This window comes from Athene noctua, chromosome 8 (genome assembly GCF_965140245.1).
Source record: "Athene noctua chromosome 8, bAthNoc1.hap1.1, whole genome shotgun sequence".
NCBI classification, from domain to species: domain Eukaryota; kingdom Metazoa; phylum Chordata; class Aves; order Strigiformes; family Strigidae; genus Athene; species Athene noctua.
In genome coordinates, this window is record NC_134044.1 from 3,028,573 (window position 1) to 3,051,812 (window position 23,240).

Below are 23,240 nucleotides of genomic sequence, written 5' to 3' on the forward strand. Positions count from 1 at the left end.
GCAGCATTATACTTACCATTTACAAGAGTCATTGATACCTGTGGGTTTTCAAAGGCTAGAACTGAGAAGCACTTCAATGCTTGCATTCGAACCTGTGTAAAAACATAATACATATGAAGTATAAATGTAAACGCTAACTTAAAAGCAAAATTGGTCTATACTGCTGTATACGTTTGTAGAAAAGAATTCTGTATAATCAATAAGAAATGTAAGTGTTGAATAAAAGGCAGATGGAAACATCCAACTCACACCTTGACTCCTGTGATCTCCCTGTTGGAATTATCCTTCTATAGGGTATGTAGTGAACTATTTGTGAAAAAGACAAGCAAGGATAGAATTTGGGAACTAGACAGTCAGAAATATTGGTCTTATTTATGATGCCTCACAGACATGCAAACAACAACAAAAGAATAGAAATATCATAACAATAGTAATTTTCCTTTCCAGGACTCATAAGTACATAAGAGAATCAGAAATACAGGTTGTTGAGATTTATATTTAGAAGCCTTTAAAGGTGCATTTAATAAAATGTCTGAAGAGAACCATCCAGTTGAAGTGATTCTAAACTAATCTTAAAACAAATATATATCACAAGTTTTACTGCCATTGCACAGCCTCAGGTATCAACTGTACAAAAAGGGATTCACTAATTTCTTCATGCGGGATCTTCCTCCTCCAGTCCAAAACCCTGTCTTGGTTTAATCGAGCAATATTTCATGGTTACCTATTCACACAAGGCTGTAAGTCTTTATAACCTCTTTTTTTGACATGGAAGACCAACTATTATCTTCTTCCCAGACAAAGAATCTAATTCAGTTCCAAGTATTAGCCTTCAACTTCACCTACAGTTGCATGTATTTCAACTGTGTCCATATCCTTCTATGTTTCTGTTACTGCATTCTTAGTGTGAAAACAAAGCAAAAGGAACAAGATTTTGACCTAAAGAATCCCATCACTGCAGAAACCACATACTGCTTTCGGTTTAGGCCCATCCCACCCTCCTCCACAAAAAGTCTTAGAAACATGGAAGTCCATGGGTAGACAACAACAGTAAAGACAATCACGCTTCTGTGCAATTTTATATCTAATCACAGCCAGTAAGATCTCTTCTTATCAGTAATAGAGAAGTTTTAGTCAGGATGCACAGATGCTAGGCTATCTGGGTTCAGAACAAAAGCTTTGTTTGACAACACTTCCATTCATTTTGCAGACAATCTAATGAATACAGTGTATGCTTCAAAGCAGCAGGAAGCAGAGATGGTGTATCTGCACTGAAAAAAGTTAAATCCACAAGACAAGAGCTGTATTCCTGCCAGAAGGAAGTCAGGGGGGTAAAGGCTCTAATGAGAACAACTGAAGTCTAGCTGGAAATTAACTATTTTATATAATATTGCTCTATTAAAGATATTAAAATTACTGTGATTACTTTCTTTGCTTGTAATGTCTACTTAAGGGCAACTAGTTCAGTAGTTACATGAGAAACAGGGAATGAAAGCATTCGGAAAAAATTGTAAATATGGTCTTGAAACCATTATCTGTAATGCTGCCGTAAAAACTGTGGTCCCTTTGTGTTAGACATCTCACCAGTCATGGAAACGCATGCTTGTAATGATATAACACACAGGAAAGATACTTATAGAATCAGCTGGCTATGGGACAATTCCAAAACCAAATGAAGAAAAATAAGCCATTCTCCTGGCAGACCTAGACAAACTCTTGTCATGGGAATTGAAATCCCATTTTGAGGGTTTCTGCTGTTTATTGATGTGGTCCTGTTGCCTAAATCGTCTGAGATACCTTGTTGGCCTTTAATGTAAGTTCTGAAAAGTAGGCAACATTTTTTAAATGCTGTCTTTTCCTGTCAAGTTCTTGTTAGGCTGAATATTAAGAAATTGGATAGAGAAGTAAGAGAATGAGACTTTGTGTAGAATACAAGACATATCAGTTACATTCGAAGTCTGAGAACATCCAACTACTGCAGAACACTGAGAAAGCAGCTAAGACCACAATGGAGCTGTTAATCCCAGGAGTATTAACAGAGGAAAGTGTACAAAGAGCAGTTCAGTATGATTTAAAGGCCTGACCAAACTAGCAAAGGAGAAAATAGAGAATACTTTATACATCTCTCCAGTAAGGTAGGACTAAATATATATATTTTAATGCAATTCTACATGTATATTGTTGGTGAAAAACCAACTCGAAAACTTTACCTTGCTCCGATGTCCTTATTTTAAAGCAGCTCTTTGAAAAAATTAAGGAAGGTTCAAAGCCATTGGAAAAGGTTCCAAGCCAAACACAGCCCGGAAAATTCACCTTACTATACAGGGTTAAAAAGGCCAGCCAAAAGATAATTTATCAAGAACGTTCTGCATTAGGCAGGAGTTCAGAATAGACAAGCCCAACTATTCAGTCTCAATCAATCAGAAAACAGCCTACTTAAAAATGGCATGAAAACTTATTAGATATTTTGTATTATATGTTGTAATAAAAAGAACTCAAGATAAATTTAGATACTTTATTTTCAGAATGATGACATTCATACGAGGGGGATGAGAAGTTGATGCCTTCATGAGAAAATCCATGAAAGTTCAGCTGCTTAGAGATCACAGGATTGGCTTGGCAGATATCAAAATTACTTGCTTAGCAGACATCTATTAGCCCTCAAGAATTCAAACTACACAGAAGAGACTCAGAAAGCATTTTATGCACTCAAACATTTTATTAACTAATCTACAGCAGACTCCTAAGGCTGTGCTCAGGATTTGAAATTTTGGCCTTAGACTGAAAAGAGCCAGCTGACCCTCCTTGACACCATGTTACAGGTAGAGTATGATGCTTTTCCCCAGAGATGCTACCTTTAGCTAGTCCAGGACAGACTTTCTAAACATAACAGAATGGAGGGGAGATGCAGTAAATTCAGTGAGCACAAAACAGGTAGCTGGTGGTCTCCCCACATTCCATGTCCATGTTTTCACAGGTATGACTTCTGTTTAGGACAGCTCACATTTCCTTCTCTTCAGCTTAATTTCTTTTTGTCATGTATTTTTCAACAAATTAGACCATTTTTATTGGGTTGCCAAATGACTGTCTCTTTTGGAACAATGACAGCCAACTCTGTTTCAATTAATTGTGTTTCAAGTTTACAGATCACTCCAAAACAATAGGTCTTGTTTTGACAGAAATCCATACAAGTAAAACCAAGTGTTCTTCTAGAAATATACACTATACCTGTTTATAGTTTTAGTTCATATGCACAGACATAGTTTTTATAATCTTCATATGGATTCATTTCATAAATACATGTAAAACATGGAATAATTTTGATGTCTTACTTTGTAGGAGGTGGAGACTAACAGATGTGCGATATTCTGAACAGCTCCATGGTTAAATAAGATTGTCTGGTGATCTGGACCCTTCAAAGGAAAACATAAAACATGGTTTATTTTTTTAAAAGAATATGCAAGAGGTTTCCACTATCTGTAACTTATTGTTAAATATTAAAGGTAGATTTACTAACATTTACTTTGAAATCAGCTGGCATACCAATTTATTTTTTTTTTAATAAGTCCAACTCTTATTTTTATGGCATTTATCCTTTTCCTGTAACCATTTTCACTCTTTTCTCCAATAGGCAATGCAATTAGTTTTCACAAATGAAGAAGCATGGATAGAGTACTTATGTTTCTATTCTTCATACTGGAAGCAATTGAAAGCTCCTGCTTTTCTCTACAAATCATATAAGAGATCCCCAGTCTCTAATGTCTTCTTCACTGGTAGTATTAAGCAGTTTCAACAATTCTAACTCCAGAAGAGAGGGAATTAATTCTGAAACTGTTTCCAGACAGAAAAGTGACAGTGCTTTGAGAATAGATTCATATTTTCCTCCTACAGACTATTTTAGTTTCAAACATACTCAGCCAAAAATCTAGTCAGCCATCACATAATGATTTCAGGATCTAAGTCGGCAATGGCTGATACATCAGTTTTTCTCAAAGATTTAAAAAGCATTTGGAATTAAACACAAATACTGAATTTTGCAGTAGAAAGGGCTCAGAATCTCTGTAGTATGACATGGGTCAATGAAGTTGGAAAAAACAACATGAAATCTCAACCCTCAAATGGTCTTTTGTTAGATCTGATCCGTGACTTACAAACACCTCTTTAGAAGTAGATTCATGACTCTAGTCATCTTTGCATTGAGCACGGACTATGCGCAATTTAAATTCAGCTTTTAAAATGTCACTGCATTAATCATACCTCGATGCATTTTCTTGACTAATCTGCAAGCGAAGAAAGTATCTTCACTCGTTAATCTTTTGTTCAAACCCAGCTGAGTTTATGAGCACATCTATACACCCTCGTATGCATGAATAATGCTTTATTTTCACATTTTAGATACAGCTGATATCAGATTCCTCTTATATTCAAAAGAACAATTTTAGAACATCCCTTACCTCTAAGAAAGAAAGCATAAAATTACTTTTAGATGTAACATATCTGGTGCTTTAAGAAATGCTTCAGCTGCTACTGCCACCAAGAGCTTTCTACCAAAAAATGCAATTAAAACAGCATGGTTGAAGTAGGAAAACAACTTACATTGGCACACAGAAGTGGCTGAGGCAATGATTTAAAGCCGCAGCTATGCCAGTGTTGAAGCTGAAGAACAGATATTAAAATATGTGAAAAAAAAGAATGAAATTAAAGTAAAAGAAATCATATTGACCTAAATAGTTCTAGTAATTCACAAGTAGTAGTGATTTTTCAATGAGATGCAGGTGATAAATTCTGCACAAACAGGACAAATGCATGTACAGAGGTGACGCTTAGGTGTATTCCTGGTTGGATAACTAGATGTACATGAAAATATCTCATCTGTACACACTCTGTTTGCACACACCAATCCAGCTTGTTTAACGCACAATCAGGTTAAGCACTAACCTATAAATAGGGACAGCTTCAAATATAAATGTGAAAACTTGAGACTATAACGTATCACTTTCAAGCAGCTCAGGTACCAATTTAATAGCAAGGCCTTCTGCTTTTGTTTCTTTCTGTGTATACCAACAGAGTTCCAGGCACCAGTCCTATTACAGTGATCTTTTTCTCCAAATATGATCGAACAACATATTTGAGGAACAGAAATCACACTTCTTGCATGATCTTTCATCATAAAATGTCAATTTTCAAGAAAGCAGTAGGATAGAACAACGTAACAATTCATTCCACAATGAAATTTTAAAAGCAGGTATCTAAATGCAAATGTACCTTGGTTCAGGGATCCAGCACCAGGCCTAAGATCACATAAGAAAACACTCAGAACGGGCTTGGGAGGAAGTTGCCTTGATTACAGGCTTTATCCTGGATCTTTCCCAGACACAAGATTTTAATTTTAAACTTGTGGTGAAATTATGACTTATGCAGAGATGTCACCACATACAAATGTAAGTTCCAGAACTATCTTTTCAAATTATTCATACAATCATGCGTTTCCAAATGCATACCTTACCTTTCTAATTTGACCATTAAAATAGTAAAAGCTTACCTACTCACATCACTTTCTCTGGAAACAAATCAACTGCGATAAGAGAGAATCTTAAAAAGGTAAATTTTGACTTGCATCTTAGCATACCATGTACATCAACCTGATTTCAGTTTACTTATTTGCTTATATGTTGATAGAATCCTGGCTCTGTAAGTTAAAATCCGCATCTGATCTCTCTGTAAATCAACACTTTCCCTTGCTTAGGATGGCTCTTCTCCAGGGTCAATGTTTCCATCAGTTAATTTTAACTCTAAAAATGCAGTGAGAAGCAGTAAAAGTATGCAGTAAAAGCAGAAAACAGCAGCAATATGCTAGGAAGCTGAATTAAGGATTTCCTAGCTCAAGAAAACAGGCCTGAGATTCTCCAAGGAAATTCAAGCAGGTGAAAAAAACAAACCTGAGAAGCTCAACCAAATAAAGACTCTGGCAAGGAAGAGAAAAAATGAATGCACAAGATGTAAGCAGAGAACAGTATGCAGGAACAAGGAGGGTAAGAGCTATGATGTGTCACTACTAGTTTAACAAAAAAAATCTACTAAGACGAGGAAAAAGAGAGATGTAAGCATCAATAACTCTTATAATATATGGTAAGCCTTACCTAAATACGAAAGCTTATAGTAACTTATTTCTTCAGGAAAAAAATTAGAAAGGTTCTCTAACTCATGACCTTTTGGGGAGAAGATGGAGTCTTTATTAAAAATGTATGGAATACGGAAATTTTTAGTTGTTTTTTTTTTTTTTTTTTTTTTAAATTCTAAGAGCATACTTTGCCTATCCATATAAATTAGAAAATCCCCGGTAAATTCTGCTTCACTGTTTTAGATGTACTTTGTTATGGCTGAAAATACAACTGACCTTGATAATTAGACCTGAACCCCAAGAACTAAACCAAAAAGAAAGAAGAGGGCATTTTAGATTTTTGCTGAACAGCTGCGTTACCCTGGACAAGAAATAAATTACTTCCTGATCATTTTAACATTTGGGATGATCTGTTTACTCAACCTCAAATATTTTTGGTTATACAGATAATGCTTGTTCTGTAAATGCAACTATTTCCTAATACTCATACCCATCACTCTGCTTTTCTTGCGCATTCATGTTTCTATCGGATTCTATCACCTTTCTATCTGTTCACACATTTTTTTCTTTCCAAAACCTGGGATTTTTCAAAATATTCACTGCAAAATTTATTCGAGAGAAATTTGGGGTATAGAGGCATTCAAAACAATAGAGTGAGTTCATAAGACCTTCCTTATTCTGCTCTTGTTAAGTGAATGGCATTTGCTTTGATAACAATCTACTCGATATGAAAGTCACCAGGAGTTAGTGGAGCTACAAGGAAATAACTCCTGTGGAGAAAGATGACAATAACTGTTTTCATGTTGGATTAATTACCTGAAGTTACTCAGCAGTTCTCACAGAGCCAACAGGGTTTATACTGCTGCAGAGCTAACCCCTGATTGTATAAACTGACTTCTACACCACCCTATAATCAGTCCTGTATATTTTCCTTGTAAGCCAGCATGGCCCAATTTTTTACCTGTTCAAGCTACTCAGTCTATTAAGGACACTTTCAAGGGCCACATAAACACGACATGCCTTACTGAAGCATATTTCTTGTTAAAATAACAAATTCTTTTTCCAGTATTAGCAATAGATCTGAACTGCCACAGTCCCATGTAGGAGTCTGGGCTTAGTATTTTTTTTAGACAGTTCAGTAAATATTAGCAGCAGAGTTACATTTTTATATCACACTAACGCTACAGTTTTCAGTGTTCAGCTTCACTTAACAGAAGAAATGAAATTGCATGAATGTACATAAATAAGTCAAAGTAGAGAAAAATACATTTTTTAACAAAGGAGTAATTCAGAGTTCCAGAAGACTCATAGTGATAAAGCAGAAATATAGTTTTCAAGGTAAATACTTAAAACCCCATAAATTTTGGAACTTTTAATTGTTGGTCTGAGATATAAATATGATTTATGATATCTTAAACTGTTTCTAAAAGGGAAAGATGCTGTTCAAATCTGATTTCCTACACTGAATTATTTTGATAGTTACTGTCTAACCCGTTGGTACAGTACCTACAAAAAAAAAGAAACAATAATACAAAAAACATTGGTGTGTGGAAACTTAGAGGAGGGAGGGAAAGACAAATTCCCTCTGTGTTTGGGGTGGGGTCACTGCTGGTTTTAAATTAATTTTCCCATACCAAGAGGACTGCATTGTATAGCAGGAATGAACATGTCTCTGGATAAACATGTAACCGATAGAGTTCAACGGAGAACAGCATTTTTCTTCCTCTCCACCTACAGTACCTCTGAGGAAACACTGGGTTTAAAACAGCTGTCTTGAAAGCAGATGCAAGACCTCTGCAAAAAGATGCTCACACTGTCTTGAGACTTCCAAAGAAAAATATAACACTTACAAAGTTTATACTCATAATATATATTTATACTGAGGACTGGTATTCGCCTAGACTTTGTCTTTGTATAGGAGCCGAAGGTGTAAATACATATACACATCCTATAAAAAAAGCACTTATTTGCATATTTTTACTGTAGAGAAACATATATCAAGCTCAATAAATCTGTCAGCAAATCCAGAACAAAACCAGTTCAGTCATTACTGTCCTAATGTTCTTGCCACAAAAGGCAATATCATTTTACAGTTTCTTGATACCAGAAATACAAGTTGCATAAAGAACATGTATTCTCTTTCTTACTTTGCAGCAATGTGAGAAGATCTGACATATGTATTCTTGTGTATATCGAGACCTACTGAGCAGTGCCATGAGGTGGGAGATAACTGTAGCATCCTGGAAACAAGTAAGAAAAGAAAAAACCATTAACACTGTATTTCAGCGTAGTTTCTTTCAATTTTGTCACGAGTACTCCCGTTTCTGCATTCTGTGTTCTCCGTTCCACCAAAACTTGCATGAACACAGGACAATACCACTGAAGTAGTACAGAAGAGACTTCAAGGCATGAGTGACAGTTCTGAGCCTCATGGAAAAAATGAAAGGTCAATACAAGTTCGGTATAAAACTTCAGGGATTTGTCTCCAGAATCTTTATTTCATGAGAAAACAATAAAGGAATGGGGAAAAAAAACCACGCTGAGTGGAAACATGGTCACTGAAAGCAATTACTACAGGAGTTGCCTTAGTATTTTCTTACTGTAAGTGTGATTTACTTACCTCTTCATTTCAACTCCAAGTAGGAAAGAGCAGAGAGGGGAACAAGGTGCCAGGCTGAACAATGTACAGTCTACCCTGAATTCTGTGGCACTCACCTTCTAACCAATTCATGTGGGCTAATATTGTAATTGCCTTTGTCTTTAAGTCAAACACACACTTATAGACACTATTATTATGTGTGACACTAATGACAGAGAATTCCAAATAAATCAGCAAAAGAAAAATCACTATACTGTTCTGAAAACACAGCCAGTTACTTAAGCTCTGTGGTAAGTTACAAAACATTTTAAAGCTTTCAGTTACTTTGTCCATTTTAGTGCCAGCAACTGCAGGGATATTAAAAAACACACTAGTCATTTTAGTTTGGAAAGATGGTAAACTAAAATACTTTCATGAAATGAAGTGCGCTGGACAGAAGAGATGAAAGACTGAATGAGTCTTCCTTTCCAAAGAACTTATGCTATATTGACCCTATGCAAGTGAGACTCTTTGTTTTACCTGCAGGAGAATGATGAATTGCAGCCCTCTGATGAGGGAGAAGTGGCTTACAACTAAGAGCAACATCTTCATGCTCCTCAGCTACTGCTACAGTAACAAAAGTAGCACTAGCTTGATTGTTTTAATGACTATAGCCTCAAAGATACACAGCTGTTTATGAAAAGTTTTATTTCCTAATTGGGAAATTTCTAATCAAACTTTTTTTATATTAGCAAAATAAACATGTGTAAGTCTATCCTATTTGTATATGTATTTGAGATTAGGCAAAGCTTTGCAATATTTTTTTTTTATTGTTTGCTATTTTTCATATATATATATATAAATTTGCAGACTTCTTTTAGAAAGCTTTGCTGCCAACAATCCAGCCACCTAATTCTCAACAGAAAACAATAGGGCAGAGCCAAGAAACACACCAAGAATAAACCCAACTTGTTTCTACTGCTTGTTTCTCAATAACTGGAAAGGATTGATGTGCAACAGCCCCATTCGCCATTTTAGCACCCTACAAAGTTACTTACGAGAAACCAGGGTTCTTCCAGGTACATATATTCATGCTCACCGCATGTTTATGTCATACAAAAAGCAAGGGACAAACTATTCTAAGCAGTATTCTTAGGGGCTGGTCAACAATAGCTCCAACTGATCTTCCTTTGCACATGGCATCTATACAAACACATCTGTTTCTTTGCAACTTCTGAACCCAAAGGCCTGCAAGGAATTGGTTTGGTTGCAGGGCAATAGTGGACATTAAATCTACAAGTATGTTGTAATAGTGCTGATGATCACAACCATAATGAAGTGTCTCTTGACTCTCCCTGACAGAAGTAAGCCTGCAGTGGTGTGCAAACTAAGTGGGCATTTGGTTTCAGGCATATGCCAAGCAGAGCAGAAAATTTCCATGAGAAACCAAACAGAAGCAACCAAAACCAACCTTGTTCTCCAGAAAAAAATGTTACAATTTTACAAAGTCGTAACAGATCGCCAAAACTTCTAAATGTCTCCTCCTTTGAGTTAAAGGAAAACAAACTGACAATATACCCAGGATTCCTCTGTGGTTGAACACATCTGATCCATTAAAACAGATTCTTGTAATTTTCTGTAAATCTTCGGCAGCTGAAGATAACAAGCCATGTTAGTGTTCAATTCAACATACATACACATGCTAAGAGGCTTATCAGTGATAAAGTACACCTCAGACAAAACAATCAAGAAGTCAGGAGGGTAGAGGGAAGAGAAGAGAGACACCTCAGGATTCAGATGCAGTAAAGCTAAAAAACCTCAGGAGCTTCAAAATGTAAGACGCCAGACCTTAAACCTCCTGCAGGGAAACCAGTATGTAATCAGGCTGATTTCAAAAATTACAACAAGGACAATGGAAATGTTGGTCTAAAAGTTGAAGTCTAAAGAAATTGAGAGAGATACGGCCCTTGCCAAAAAGTAAGAGGTACAAGAATTCACAACTGAAGAAATATATGCAGAGTGAGCCAAGCGAAAAAATCTGCATCAGCTCAGTAACCCTTAGCCAGAGATCCCCATGAGCTAAAAAGGGTTCAAACTGCCACTGTTAAAGAAGCATAGACACAGTGTTCCCTAATGTTAGTAACATGTTTTTCTATCTACCTGATCTAGAAAACCATAGAATGTTGCAAACTTTGGGGATGTCAGCAAGCAGAAAACCTAGACTGGGGAAGTGGGGAGGAAGAAAACACATTTGTCATGTTTTGGTCTCTTCCCCCAAATAGGTGAGGTTCTAATTTATAAGCACCCACTACTATATATTGCTTTATAACTGTACTTTGTCCTTATCTTAAATTTGTTTTTCTCTCAGCTAACCAGGAAATTCTAGTTAAGAATTTATAGATGTCAGTATCCATTCAGGTTCTTAGGGAGAAAAAGAAAGCCAGAAGAGTAGCAACTAATTTATTTGCTAAATCACAGGTGACTAGCATGCAACCAGATTTGACCCCCTCATCAGTCAGGTAATTCTTCGGGACTGCTCTGTGCAGCTGCCTTGTCTACACAGAGATACTGGCAGGTGCAGATCTGCATTTTTGTCAGGTAATGAATACAATTCACTCACACAATCTCTCACCTTTATCACATGACCAACACACATCTGGCTACTGAAACATACTGAAGCGGTCTTATAAAAGGCTATAGGACTCTCCCTCCTTCAATCTGGTAGAAACGTTTTGTGTCTTGTTTTTAAACTTGTACTGGTGGAATTGCTTATGAAAATCAGATTTCAATGAAAATACACAAGAATAACATTTATATTATTCTTCATTACCTAAAAAAGCACTTGAAATCTATAAAAAGTGGAAGAAGGCAAGCTTTGTATCAGGAGCCACTAGAAATCAACCTGAAGCTAAAGAAATAAGATTTCTGATACTATCACAGATTCTACTAGAACATATGTTCCCATATTCTTGCTTTTATCTCCAAAACCATGAATAAAAATATATTGCTTTCATCTTTGAATAAAATAATTGATCAGTTAAACTCAGATGAATACATCACATTTCTCTACCTGTATCTAACACCACAGAAGGAACTAAGAAACTTTCATTTCACATCCTATCCAGTGACGCCACCATGCAATAGTAGTTTCACCTAAAGCTCCAACAGCACTGATCACATGAGTATTTCTGGCTGCAGTGTGACAGACTGGAGAGTTTTGGCAAAGATATAAGCAAAGATATAAGTGGACAGAAATCGAGCCCCTAATCTTTTGGAAGCTCATCTAGAGTTATAGAAATGGGAAGAGAATGGCACACTATGATTTCCCTAAGGTAACATTTTACTGACCAGTGTGGCATCACAGCTCAGTGGTAAGTTCCTGGACAGGAAGGTGTTCGTATTGGATAATGACAAGCATTTGGATTTGCCATTTATGAGACTGGACTGTTCCAATACCAAACATTCTGACTGGGCATTTCTGGTGTCAGGGTGGCCCCAGTGATGATGTTGTGTACATGATATAAGGGTTAAGAAATCCTTGCAAACAACAGCGTAAGGGTTCCATGAAATTCTAAATACATAAAGAATTGTATTATTAGATATTCTGGACTAGAAAAGGATATGTTTGAGAAGTGTTATCTTTTACACACTTTCTCATTTTGTTCCATCAAATCAGAAATGTTGTGGGTATGAACAGGTTACAAACTATTAGAAAGTTGCAAGAGTGCTTAATGCCTGTGAGAAAATGATGTTAATTTTCCCCCCTTGGTTCTGCTAAAATACATACAAATTCTATAATAACTTTGGTATGTTTATCAGAAAATAATCTAATAAAAAGAGTGTGGACATTATTGACTTCCATGTGAATAGTCATTATGTGTCAATATGAGGCTATAATTTTTTTTTTTAATCTTAATATGTAAAAGTAACAAAGGAGCTTTCCAGCAACCCTACTAAGCAACACTGAGTCTACATTTGTAATTTGTAGTTAAAACAATAAGATTGACAAATCCATTAAAATGTTGACTGCTAATGAAGACTAGTTCCAGGCAATTTATGAAAAAATAATTTTGTTACAGTCCATGTGTTGTATAAATAACAGAGTTGCATTTACCTGCTTGGATCCCAATACCTACTTTATTTCATATATACTTTCTTTCTCAATATCTACTTTCTTCATATTCCTTTTTAACTTTAAAACAGAATTTGCAAGATCTGTTCTTAAATATTTCTTTGTAACAGAGTATTATTATTCTTTTTTCCCAGTCAGAGAACTGAAATTCTTATATTCATCCAAGTAACTTAAATTGAAGCTCTCTAAGCTACAATTCATTATTTTACAATTCTCATTTTTAAGAAATAGTTCAGATTAGAGAGTATTTAGCCTTGCTGCCTGGCTCAGGAAGAATGAAAGGAGTAAGGCATTAGAAAATGACCTAGATTCCTCCTTTAATAGCTATGTATTACTGAGCCATGATGGAACACGCATACACTTTACAGTGTGGTTTCACTGCTTGTTGAATATCTGTTAGTGTAACATACCCTGCTCTGTCCTGCTAGCCTTGTCCTCTGAATTGATCCTCCTCCCCTTCAACAAGCCTGGTTGATCAGCAGGTGACAATAAGTTTTCCATCTCGAACCTCAACAGCAATGCCTTTCACTTAATATTACTAGGTCAAGTAAGCTGGAAAAAGTGAGATTTCTGAAACTTCCTTCCTCATTGTCTCAGCAGCAGGGAGAACCTCACCCTGCTGCAGTGCCTCCATTCTCCAAGCTTCCTATAAGGAGAGACTCATTCACGGCAGAGAATTCACCTGCTACCTGCCTCTTCTTTCAAGACCGGCACAGTGGCCACAGATAGCAATTTCTCAATAAAATTCTATCTAGGTCCCACTGAGGAAGGAAAACGGGATCATAACTGAGAATATCTGTAAGGGAACATGCAGGATGCCTTCATGGGCTGGAAAGGTTGTCTGCCACTGAATCCATTCTTTTTGTTTTAAGTAGAATAGCAAGAGCTGAAGTCACAGGCTATCAGTAAGACTGGATTTGACTTAGTGCTTGAATCTATTCAACAAGTCAAAATCTACCCAGCTACACTGAGCTGGCTACTTCAGTTGTACAAAACACTGCCAAATATAATCTTACCATTTAGAGTTGTCTGCATGTCTGTCTGCATCTCAAAAGATCTCTCACCCACCCTGGTACTTCACGTCATTCCTCACTTCCATTTGCAGGATGGTCACTAAATCAGTCTCGGCACCAAAGCCTGCACCCTTCCCGTGAAGGCAGTCTCCCCAAGATGCATTTACCTGGCACAGCAGGTCTGGATACAGCTCACTGTTCTGCACCACACTTGCTGTAAGATCTCTGTATGAGACACTAAAAGCCTTGCCTTTTTGAGAGTTCAGTGTCCGTTCAGCTCAACACACATATGGTCTTCATGTTTCCTCAGTACCAGTCCTAAGTTCCTAGAGGAAAGAGTCCAAATGTTTCCACCTCTAAAGAACTACTTTGTCTTTGGAACTGAATACAATTGCTCAAAACTGCCAGCAGTTTATCCTTTAAGCTCCTGTCTATAAGGAAAGGTTCAAGAGGAAAGACAAAGTTTCAGACACCTAGTATTTTTGCTGGGAGAAATATTCAGGCTACATGTGGTAGTTTTTTGGTTTTGTTTTTAGAAATAAATTTTGTGTTTATTGTCTCCCAGACAAACAGAAAGAAACATTTTTAAAGCCCTTCAAAAAGCTCTCTTTAAAGCACTTGTGTATCCTGGATCTTCAGTGCAAGGTCTTCTGAAACCTCTAGAGTGACTGTAACATCCCTGGAGACATGAAGCTAAGGCATAATTCCTTGTCCTGGAAATAGTCCTGGCCAAGGTCTGAGAGACAGCATCCTCCATGCAATCAAACTGCAAAGAAATGCTGGGAAATACTGCTATCTTGGAAACAACTCAGGAACTAACTTTTCAGAAGTCTTCTCCAGAACTGCTGGAAAAGAATGAAAAGCCATTGACAAACTTCATCTCTTACCTTTCAAAATAGGACCTGATAAAGGCAGAACTTGAGAGGCTGCTGAATAAGCTCTTTCATTCATTCAAGATCTGAAGCTACCTGGAAATGGTGACAGTCTCCCTGGAGCTGCTGTGATCAGAAACAAAGAGGGAGCAGGGTGGCTAAATGAGAACTTTAAATTCTTCCTGTTATTCTTAATGTTGGAAAAGTGGAGTATTTGCCATAAAGTATTGATTAGGCCCATAATTACTACTTTAATTGCAAAGACAACTCCTCAACCTCTGTCTTGTGAAACACAGTTTGCAGAGTGGGGGCTGTGGCTAGCACCTTCCAAGAAACAGGAAAAACATCTCCTTTCTAAAGGATCTACATTTACTACTTTTCAAAGCATGGGTTTGGGTATTCCCACAAGAGAAGCAAAGAAGCTGACTTGCAGAAATAGGACCTTAAGCAGAGTCATAAAGAATTTAACTTTCAGGTGTCCAACTGGAATGGGAGATTGGAAAATGGGTATTACAGTTCAAACTAAAGAACAAGGGCACCCTCACCAGATGATTGTTCCCATAGCTATGGTTAAGGACTATCACATTTTCCTGAATAAGGAATGGTGTAGCAGAGTTTTCATGTCACTGTTGTGCATCTGAGAAAGGATGATACAGAAAATCCAGTATCTTAGGTATATTGTTCCCCAATGTTAGTGGTAATTTAGATGCTAATATCGGTTCTTTCACATTTCTGTACATACTCTTCCACTTCCTCTCCCTTCAAGATAGCAAATCTCTCCTCCAAATAGAGAGCAATTAACAGTCTCTACTGAGCACTGATCCCCAGGAAGAGGTATGGATTATTAATGGAGACGATCATCTTAAGCCCTGACTTTGGATGCTGAGAGCAGGAAGCAGATGCCCCCGCAATTAGAGGCCACCGTGGGGGAATCTGGGAGCATAAAGTGGAGTCAAAGGAAGGAACAGAGACACAAAGAGGAAACTCTCAGATCACTCAGGAGAGGTGCCTTCAGTGGTCACACATACAATCTGCACTGAGGATTTCCTTGCTGAACAAACAAAAAACAACTGGAAAAAAGGCAGTGAACAATGAAGGATAAAGCTGGCTGATTATCTACACATACTAAATACAAGGGTAAGCTATAAAGAGCTGCAGAAAGACTTCATGAGATGAACTAACTAGCACATGAAATTTAAATAGGTGTATGGTAAAATTAAGCCCCTAGAAAACAAGTTTACATACCTATTTCTGGAATGAAAATGTAAGAAATCATAAAAGGAATAAAGAACAAAACAGACATCTTTACAACACTGCATAACAACTAGACAAAAGTAATGAAGAAAATCTGTTGAGGACTGTTAACACACAGAAATAGTCTCTAGTACTGACAGAGACACCCAAACCATAGAGGAAGTATGAAATCAGAGGCCAGCTGTGCCCTTTTCTGCAAGCATCAAGTCTTCCTCAGGAAGCAAGAGTCATCCCTTTGAGTGGTGGATCAGAGTGGTCAGCACTGTGGGCTCCCGGTTACTCTCAGAAATCCAACCTGCTCGGTGAGCTCCAGCCAGACTGCTGCAGTGCTACCCTTCTCCTGGCAGAGAGAGATTGCTGGTACAGTACCGTTCTCGTGCCACAGCCTCCCTCAGCCCTTACACTGGCACAAAGGAGGAGGGAAGAGTGCAAACCCTTCTTTCTCCTCTTTCCAAGTAAGAGACAGTGACTGAGTTTGGGCAAGGTCTTCTGTGCCTAAGCTGCCAAGAGACAGCACCACCTTCAGACAGGGCTCCACGGCAATGGCTTTGCCCAGTCACCTCAACAAGGGCAGCACCAAGAGCCTTATTGCTTACATGCTCCAAGCTGAACTCAAGATTATAGCAATGGTGGAAGACATTTTCTAACTTCTTGTCAGTTAAATCTAAATCACGCATACATTAATTAAAAGCAGAGAAATTCTGGAGGTGAATCTCTTCCACACGAAGTGTGAAAACTAAGCAAGTACCCTCACATCCAGAGCGGGAAGACAGCGTTGGATAAAATTTTGGGTTTCAGAACCTAACTTCTGCCAATATAACTGTGATAATGATACCTGTACATAAAATTTAGAGACAGTTTTTACTCCTTAAGATTGTACATAAGACCGAAAATTTTAGGTTTTTTTCTTTATCAGTGTGCTATCTTGTCAACTATCATGTATCAAGTATTGCTATAAATGTTAGCTGAGCCAGGTAGGTGAGAAATGCTAATACTGTTGATCAAACAAGTCCTCACTACTACTGTAGACAAGACCTTTCACTTCCAACAGCTTTTAAAAGGACATAATAATCTCCTTACAACTTACTGTGTATAGCAGATCCTCTGGAGTTACAGGACTGATGAAAATGGTACGGAGACATCGCAGGCAAGCCTCAATAAACTTCAAATCCGGCGACAGTAATCCTATAAATATAGACAAAAACTACTATTCAGTTTCATTATCTTTGTTTATTTGAGTACTTTAGGAACATTTACTAACATATCCATTAAGGGAAAGTACCTTGCAATAAGGCTGGAATAATATGGCAGTCTAGTAGGGATTTGACATTATTCTCTGTACCCATTGCAAGGCTCCCGAGGACCACTGCGCATTCTGTTCTTAGTTCTGTGCTGGAGGTTTCTTGCTGAAGTAAATACAGCAACCTGAAAATACAATTATTTTTAGAGGAAAATTCACACAGATGAGAACTTCTAAGTGTAGTAAAATAAAATAATATCTGGATCCTGCTACATAAAGAAGATGAAGTCCTTAATATAAAGATGAAGACTGAACAAAAGAGTAAGATGAACATTTTATTTATAAGAACCTTTTTACACTGAGTGTTCCTACAGAGGTTTTACTCACTTTTATGGTAAAAAAAATACCATATTGTTTTTTCTAAAAATGTAATGTCACAGTACTGATATCCGGGATGAGGTCTTTCAGGACACCAGGAAGATCCCAAATTTCAATTAAAGGAAATGAGTCTGCAGTTTGACATCAGCAGGAAAGGGAACCTCATGCATCTCCTCTAATACCTAGGGACATGATTACTGCTATCGTGATGGTTATCTTTGGCAGTGACTTCTTCCAGGTCATGGTTGCAAAATAATTCCATCATCAAGCCAAACCTGGGGGCTGAGAGTAATCTGAATTTTGAACATTGAGAAATTATCATATATGAACATAAAGAAAGCCCAGAAAAGTTTTATGTGCAGGAAGGCAGCTGAATTGTAGCTAAAAAGGGTGACTTTAAGCCTAAAACACATCTTGGCAAATGTATACCTTGAGTCTCAATCAGTATGGATTCTTTATATATTCTTTAGGTATTGAGATACCTATGATCCCCTTTGAATGTATTTTACATTACATCAGTAGCACTTGAATCACAGCAGAGGTCATCGAACGCTTTCAGTCTAAACTCGAGTCATACAAAGAGCCCAGATAGCAACCAGAATCCTACCTCACATCAGCAGGGAAGATAATCACTTTAAGATTCACATGGTTTATAACCTTAAGATGCAAACCTTTTAATGAAGGGCTCCCACATTACAAGTCTGAGCAAAACTGTAACAGGTAAGACGACTTGGACACTGAGATACAATTCTCTCTGTACATGCAACATACACAGTCACTTGTCTAGATTCACTGAGCTAAGACAGAAATACTATCAATTTACTAACACACTACTCTGTCCAGTTCTAAAAGGTCTATCCTAAAGCCTTCTCTAGGAGCAAAAAGGAGCTAAAAGCCAGCATCTACACCACTGCTGAAGGGGACAGAAGTAGTTGCTCCAGTAAACAGCTCCCTGAACAAAATGCCCAAAAGCTGACTTCCTAAATCAAAGGCAAGGGAAAAAATAACTGGAAACACAGTAACTAAGCGCAATTTAAGTCCCTTGGACTAGAAAAGGCCACGAAGGGAACTGCAAGCAGCCCCACAACAGACAGCAACACAGAGGAGTACCAAATGTTTCCTGATTATAAAAGGCAAAAATTGCTTCTTAGAATCCCCTACATTTGAAACCTGAAGTAGAAGGCCAACGGACATAACTATAGCATGTCATGAAGAAAGCTATGAGACCCTTGGTCTATTCAATACCTATAAGCAGCACATTTATAACAAAATCCAGACTATCCCAAACAGCAGATAACTCACCAAGATTTTGGAGAACAGCAGCAAAATAATCCCCCAGTATTCCCTAATAATTTATTTGGATTAAAATTTTTCTGATTGCAAATCTCCTAGGAATCTGCTTTGCTCTAAACACAGGTTTGACAGCAGCCAGAAAGTGAAGAGATATACTAGTTATCACTCAAAGCATGTGGGTACTCTTTTTGAGATGTGGCTAATCTCATAATGCAAAAAAGCTCCAAAACACACATACTAAAGAGATGAAATATAATTTCTTCCTGAATACAAACAAAATAGTTGAAATGGGGCACAAAATTTACATGTGAAAGGCAAGCAACCCCAAAAGCACAGGTATCTTTTCTCCTTTCAATTTCCTTTGCAGTCAAAGGATCAGAATGGCAAAGATTTCTACAATCATTGCTGTTTTCTTTAATCCACACCTTCCACAGATTTATCAAAGGCATCCAGGTTCTTTGTCCCCGCTTATCTGTTTCATCTGAAAGGCCACTTATTCCTAATGTTTAGAAATTACTTCTCATTTCTTGTATAAATCTATTCTGACTAATCTCCATCTCTTTGGTATTGCATACCTATTATCCTATAACTCGTGTAATTCTCATTTCCTACAGCGACCAGGTAATTAGCCCAGAATGTCCACATGGCTCAGTGAGGTTGATCTGATGTTTGTTCTTCCTTTCACTGTAGGCCCCTTTAATACCGACAGAGCAAGGTATGTAAAAAAGCCTCAGCATATCTCACACATCATTTGTGCAAACTCAAAATGAACCGTACCTAGACTATTGGCTTCTGGAAAAGGAACAAAAATAATACTTAATACAATTAAATTACATGTTTCTAAAGCTATAAATTCTGGTACTGTATTCTTTGAAGTATCAGCTGTACTATGTTCAAAGTAAAGATTAGTGTTGTTTCTGAAAGACTACAAAAGCAGCAAAATACATAAACAGTGTTATGCAAAAGCATCACAAAGGAAAAACGCATTTCAATTCTAATCCAAATGAGATAGAATAACCTTACATTACTATTACTTCTTTATAGATGAGGTAAAGATACACAAGAAGCAGCAGCTTCTTTGGTAATGTACAAATGCCCTGAGTGATCCTGCCTAAAAAGTATCCTTGAAAAGATGTTCAGTTTTTTCTGGATACCGAGCAGAAAATCACTTTACTGATATAGAAAATGCCATCTATTGTTCTGACTGACATTTGCTAATTGCCAAGAAAAATCCCTTATTGTAGAAAATAATTTGACAGGAATTACCATGAGCAGATCAGAAGATAAATTAACTTACTGCAGTAACCTGTACAGCTATCTTATTTAACACCAAAGGCTTTTCTTTACCCTTCTCCCTTATACACACACATTTTGTAAGCTAAAATCGCAGAACAGTTTTCAACATACTCTATTTGTAACTCCACCACTAGAAACCCATTATGTGTCTTCTATAATCCGTATCACTATTTCACAGCAAAAAATTTAAACTTTTTTTTTTCCTCCCCGGTATTAAAGAGCAAGCTGAAAGATTGCACTTTAAAGAGTTAGCAATTTAGAAAACATACTGACAGCAACCCAGATCAGTCAAGTACAGAAATCAGCAACAACATACACACAAGTTTTCACCTCTGCATGAGGAGTAAAGAGTACAAAGTTTTAAGTCTGTCATCAAAACAATTTAGCTTGAGATATAAGTCGTTTATTAAAAGTTACTTTTTAGAATTATTTTAAATGATACTGTGTGTGACACAGTAATTTTAGTAAGACTTAAGGCACTTGATTCCTAGTGTTTTCACTATGCTTTCTCAGTCTGTTCCTTCAAATGCATTAGTGTTAGAGCCCTTCAGTGATGGTATCTGTAAGGACACATCCAGGCTCATCCATACCTACACTGCAGTAACTGGATCTATTTACAATGCAGAAACATAAAACTGACACATGCAGTTTAATTCAGCATGTACAGAACAAACATGCCAGCAAGCGACATAAAGCAACTTCCAAAGTGGGAATAAAAGGCTTCATTTTTCCCTAAATCTTCAACCATACCCCAAGACAAGTGTTTTAACAGCATGTTTTAAATTGAGTTTCGTTTTACAGGCTAAACTGGGAAATATGTTTCAAGAGTGCTGGGGCAAAGTCAATTAGCATCTGTCCCCTTCCTGCGAGAAAGGCCTCACACAATATTGCTGACCACTGCTAACTTGGAGATATGCTGAGCTTCAGTTCAGAATTATCTGAAGGAGTACTGTCACAGAAAAATACCTATTCTTAGATTAGATGATTTAAGATCCCCAAGCCCCCCTCCACACCCCAACCAACAAAAAACTCTAAAAACAAGGATCAAGACTAAACCAATCCTTTCACTGATTATCTTTTTAAAAATCTTAGCAAGCCCTTCAACAAGCTTTTCAGACATGGGATTGTCTGGGGAATACTAGGAGAGTCCTGTGATGTAAGTGTTCGGAAATATGGATCTAATTAGTAATTAGAAAATGTCAAAAACAGTCACCTTTTTTTAATTAGCTTTCAATAACCTAGACATCAATTTAGAAATGCAAGAGTATTTCCTTCCATTTTCAATATGAAATCCAGAAAACCTGCTCTGAGATGCATCTTCCCAGTACAGATTACACCAATAGCCTTCTCCGATTATTAAGCACTTCAATAAATAATCTATTCCTTGTGTCCAGAAACATTCAGTCATAGAATCATTTACACTGGAAAAGAGCTCGAAGATCATCAAGTCCAACCGTTAACACTGCCAAGTCTACCACTAAACCACGTACCTAAGTGCCACATCTACACTTCTAAATATCATTTATATATCTCCAGGGATGGTGACTCAGCCACTTCCCTGGGCAGCCTGTTCCAGTGCTTGACAATTTTTTCTGGTGAATAAATTTTTCCCAATATCCAATCTTAACGTCCCCTGGTACAACTTAAGGCCATCTCCTCTTGTCCTATCGCTTGTTACTTGGGAGAAGAGACTGACACCCCCATTGCTACCACCTCCTTTCAGGTGGATGTAGAGAGCAATAAGGTCTCCCCAGAGCCTCCTTTTCTCCAGGCTAAACAACCCCAGTGCCCTCAGCCGCTCCTCTCAGGACTTGTGCTCTAGGCCTTGCCAGCTTCATTGCTCTCCTTTGGACACGCTCCAGCACCTCAATGTCATGTCCTAAACCACTTTTTTTTTTTTTTTTCTTTTTTAAAAAAAAGGCATTTCTACAAAATGCAAAAGCACTTAAATTCTGATGGATGCCCTCTTCCAAATAAAATAATTGCTATTTTCTTTCCCATTAACACTCCGTACTCAGAACAGATGTTACAGATATGTTAGACTGAAAATGAAACGTGCCAGCTACAATCTAGTCTTTCTATGTGTTTAAAATAGAGATCATGAACGAAGCTTTATAATTAGTGAAGATGAAAATTTTAGTTCAGATTTCACATATAGTACGTTTTTGAAATATTAATAATATCCTTTTCTAGATCTTTAAAATACTTGCAGTTCAGATTAGGTTTTCCACAGATACAGACATCCATATTATAACATTTTCTATTTATTTCTTTAAAAGAAAAAACTGACACCAAGTAACATTGAAAATTAAGTAGTTAAATGGCAAACTATAAAATTATGAATAGTTTCACATGAAGAGAACTCATATAATTGATAAAGATGAAACTGTGCATTAATAAGATACTGTTAAGCATCCAGGACAAAGCCCACATCCTCCTACTGTCACAAGAAACACAGGGACAGCATACTACTGGACATCCTGGGCTGCTTTCATGGTTCCAGGGTCTAGCATAGACAAATTCAGCAAAGATGTTTGCAATACATTTCTCCCATGTATTAATATTAAAAAAGGATAAAAGGGTAGAAAAATGGCATGTACGTGCAGGGGATAGAGGGAAGGTCAGAATTTGGATTCTGAAAACGTAAAAAAAATAATTACTGAGGCGCTTGTTCATAGTCCACATTTTTTAAGAACACTATGACCCTGCTTAACCTGGATCCCCTATCTCCAGCTTTATCCCTTATCAGCCAGCCATTCAACTTCTACCAAACCTGCAGAAACACTGGAATAAGGCTCTGCTAGAACCACAGCAGCCCACTTCTGTAGAGCCTGAGAGCTTCAGGACAGCACAGAACAGATATTCAAAATGAGCAAAAAGGTGTTAATGTTCATGCTGACTCACATTTAAGCCTTTGATCCTGCAGTAAAGCAATGAGACAGGAAAAGAAATAAAGTTAATGGAAAGATCTTGCAACATCTTCATGAACATTAGTCCAAATTTTGATGCTAAATAGTTTAAAACACAATATTTGGACTTTTTCAAGCTTCTAGAAGGTTTCCC

The 23,240-nt window shown here is 37.2% G+C and overlaps 1 protein-coding gene across 5 annotated transcripts in view; it reads right to left on the reverse strand.

Annotated features, from left to right (window-relative positions):
• Positions 1 to 23,240, reverse strand: part of ARMC8 (armadillo repeat containing 8) — a 79,893-nt gene that overhangs the window by 29,373 nt on the left and 27,280 nt on the right. For 2 of the 5 annotated variants that reach the window (XM_074912187.1, XM_074912185.1), the window contains 6 exons: positions 17,253 to 17,395; positions 17,058 to 17,155; positions 8,269 to 8,361; positions 4,597 to 4,656; positions 3,333 to 3,413; positions 17 to 92 (listed from right to left, as the gene is read on the reverse strand). In XM_074912187.1, coding sequence (XP_074768288.1) covers positions 17 to 92; positions 3,333 to 3,413; positions 4,597 to 4,656; positions 8,269 to 8,361; positions 17,058 to 17,155; positions 17,253 to 17,395 — 551 coding nt within the window. The remainder of the gene's footprint in view (positions 1 to 16; positions 93 to 3,332; positions 3,414 to 4,596; positions 4,657 to 8,268; positions 8,362 to 17,057; positions 17,156 to 17,252; positions 17,396 to 23,240) is intronic. The other 3 variants (XM_074912189.1, XM_074912186.1, XM_074912188.1) reach the window with 2 other exon arrangements.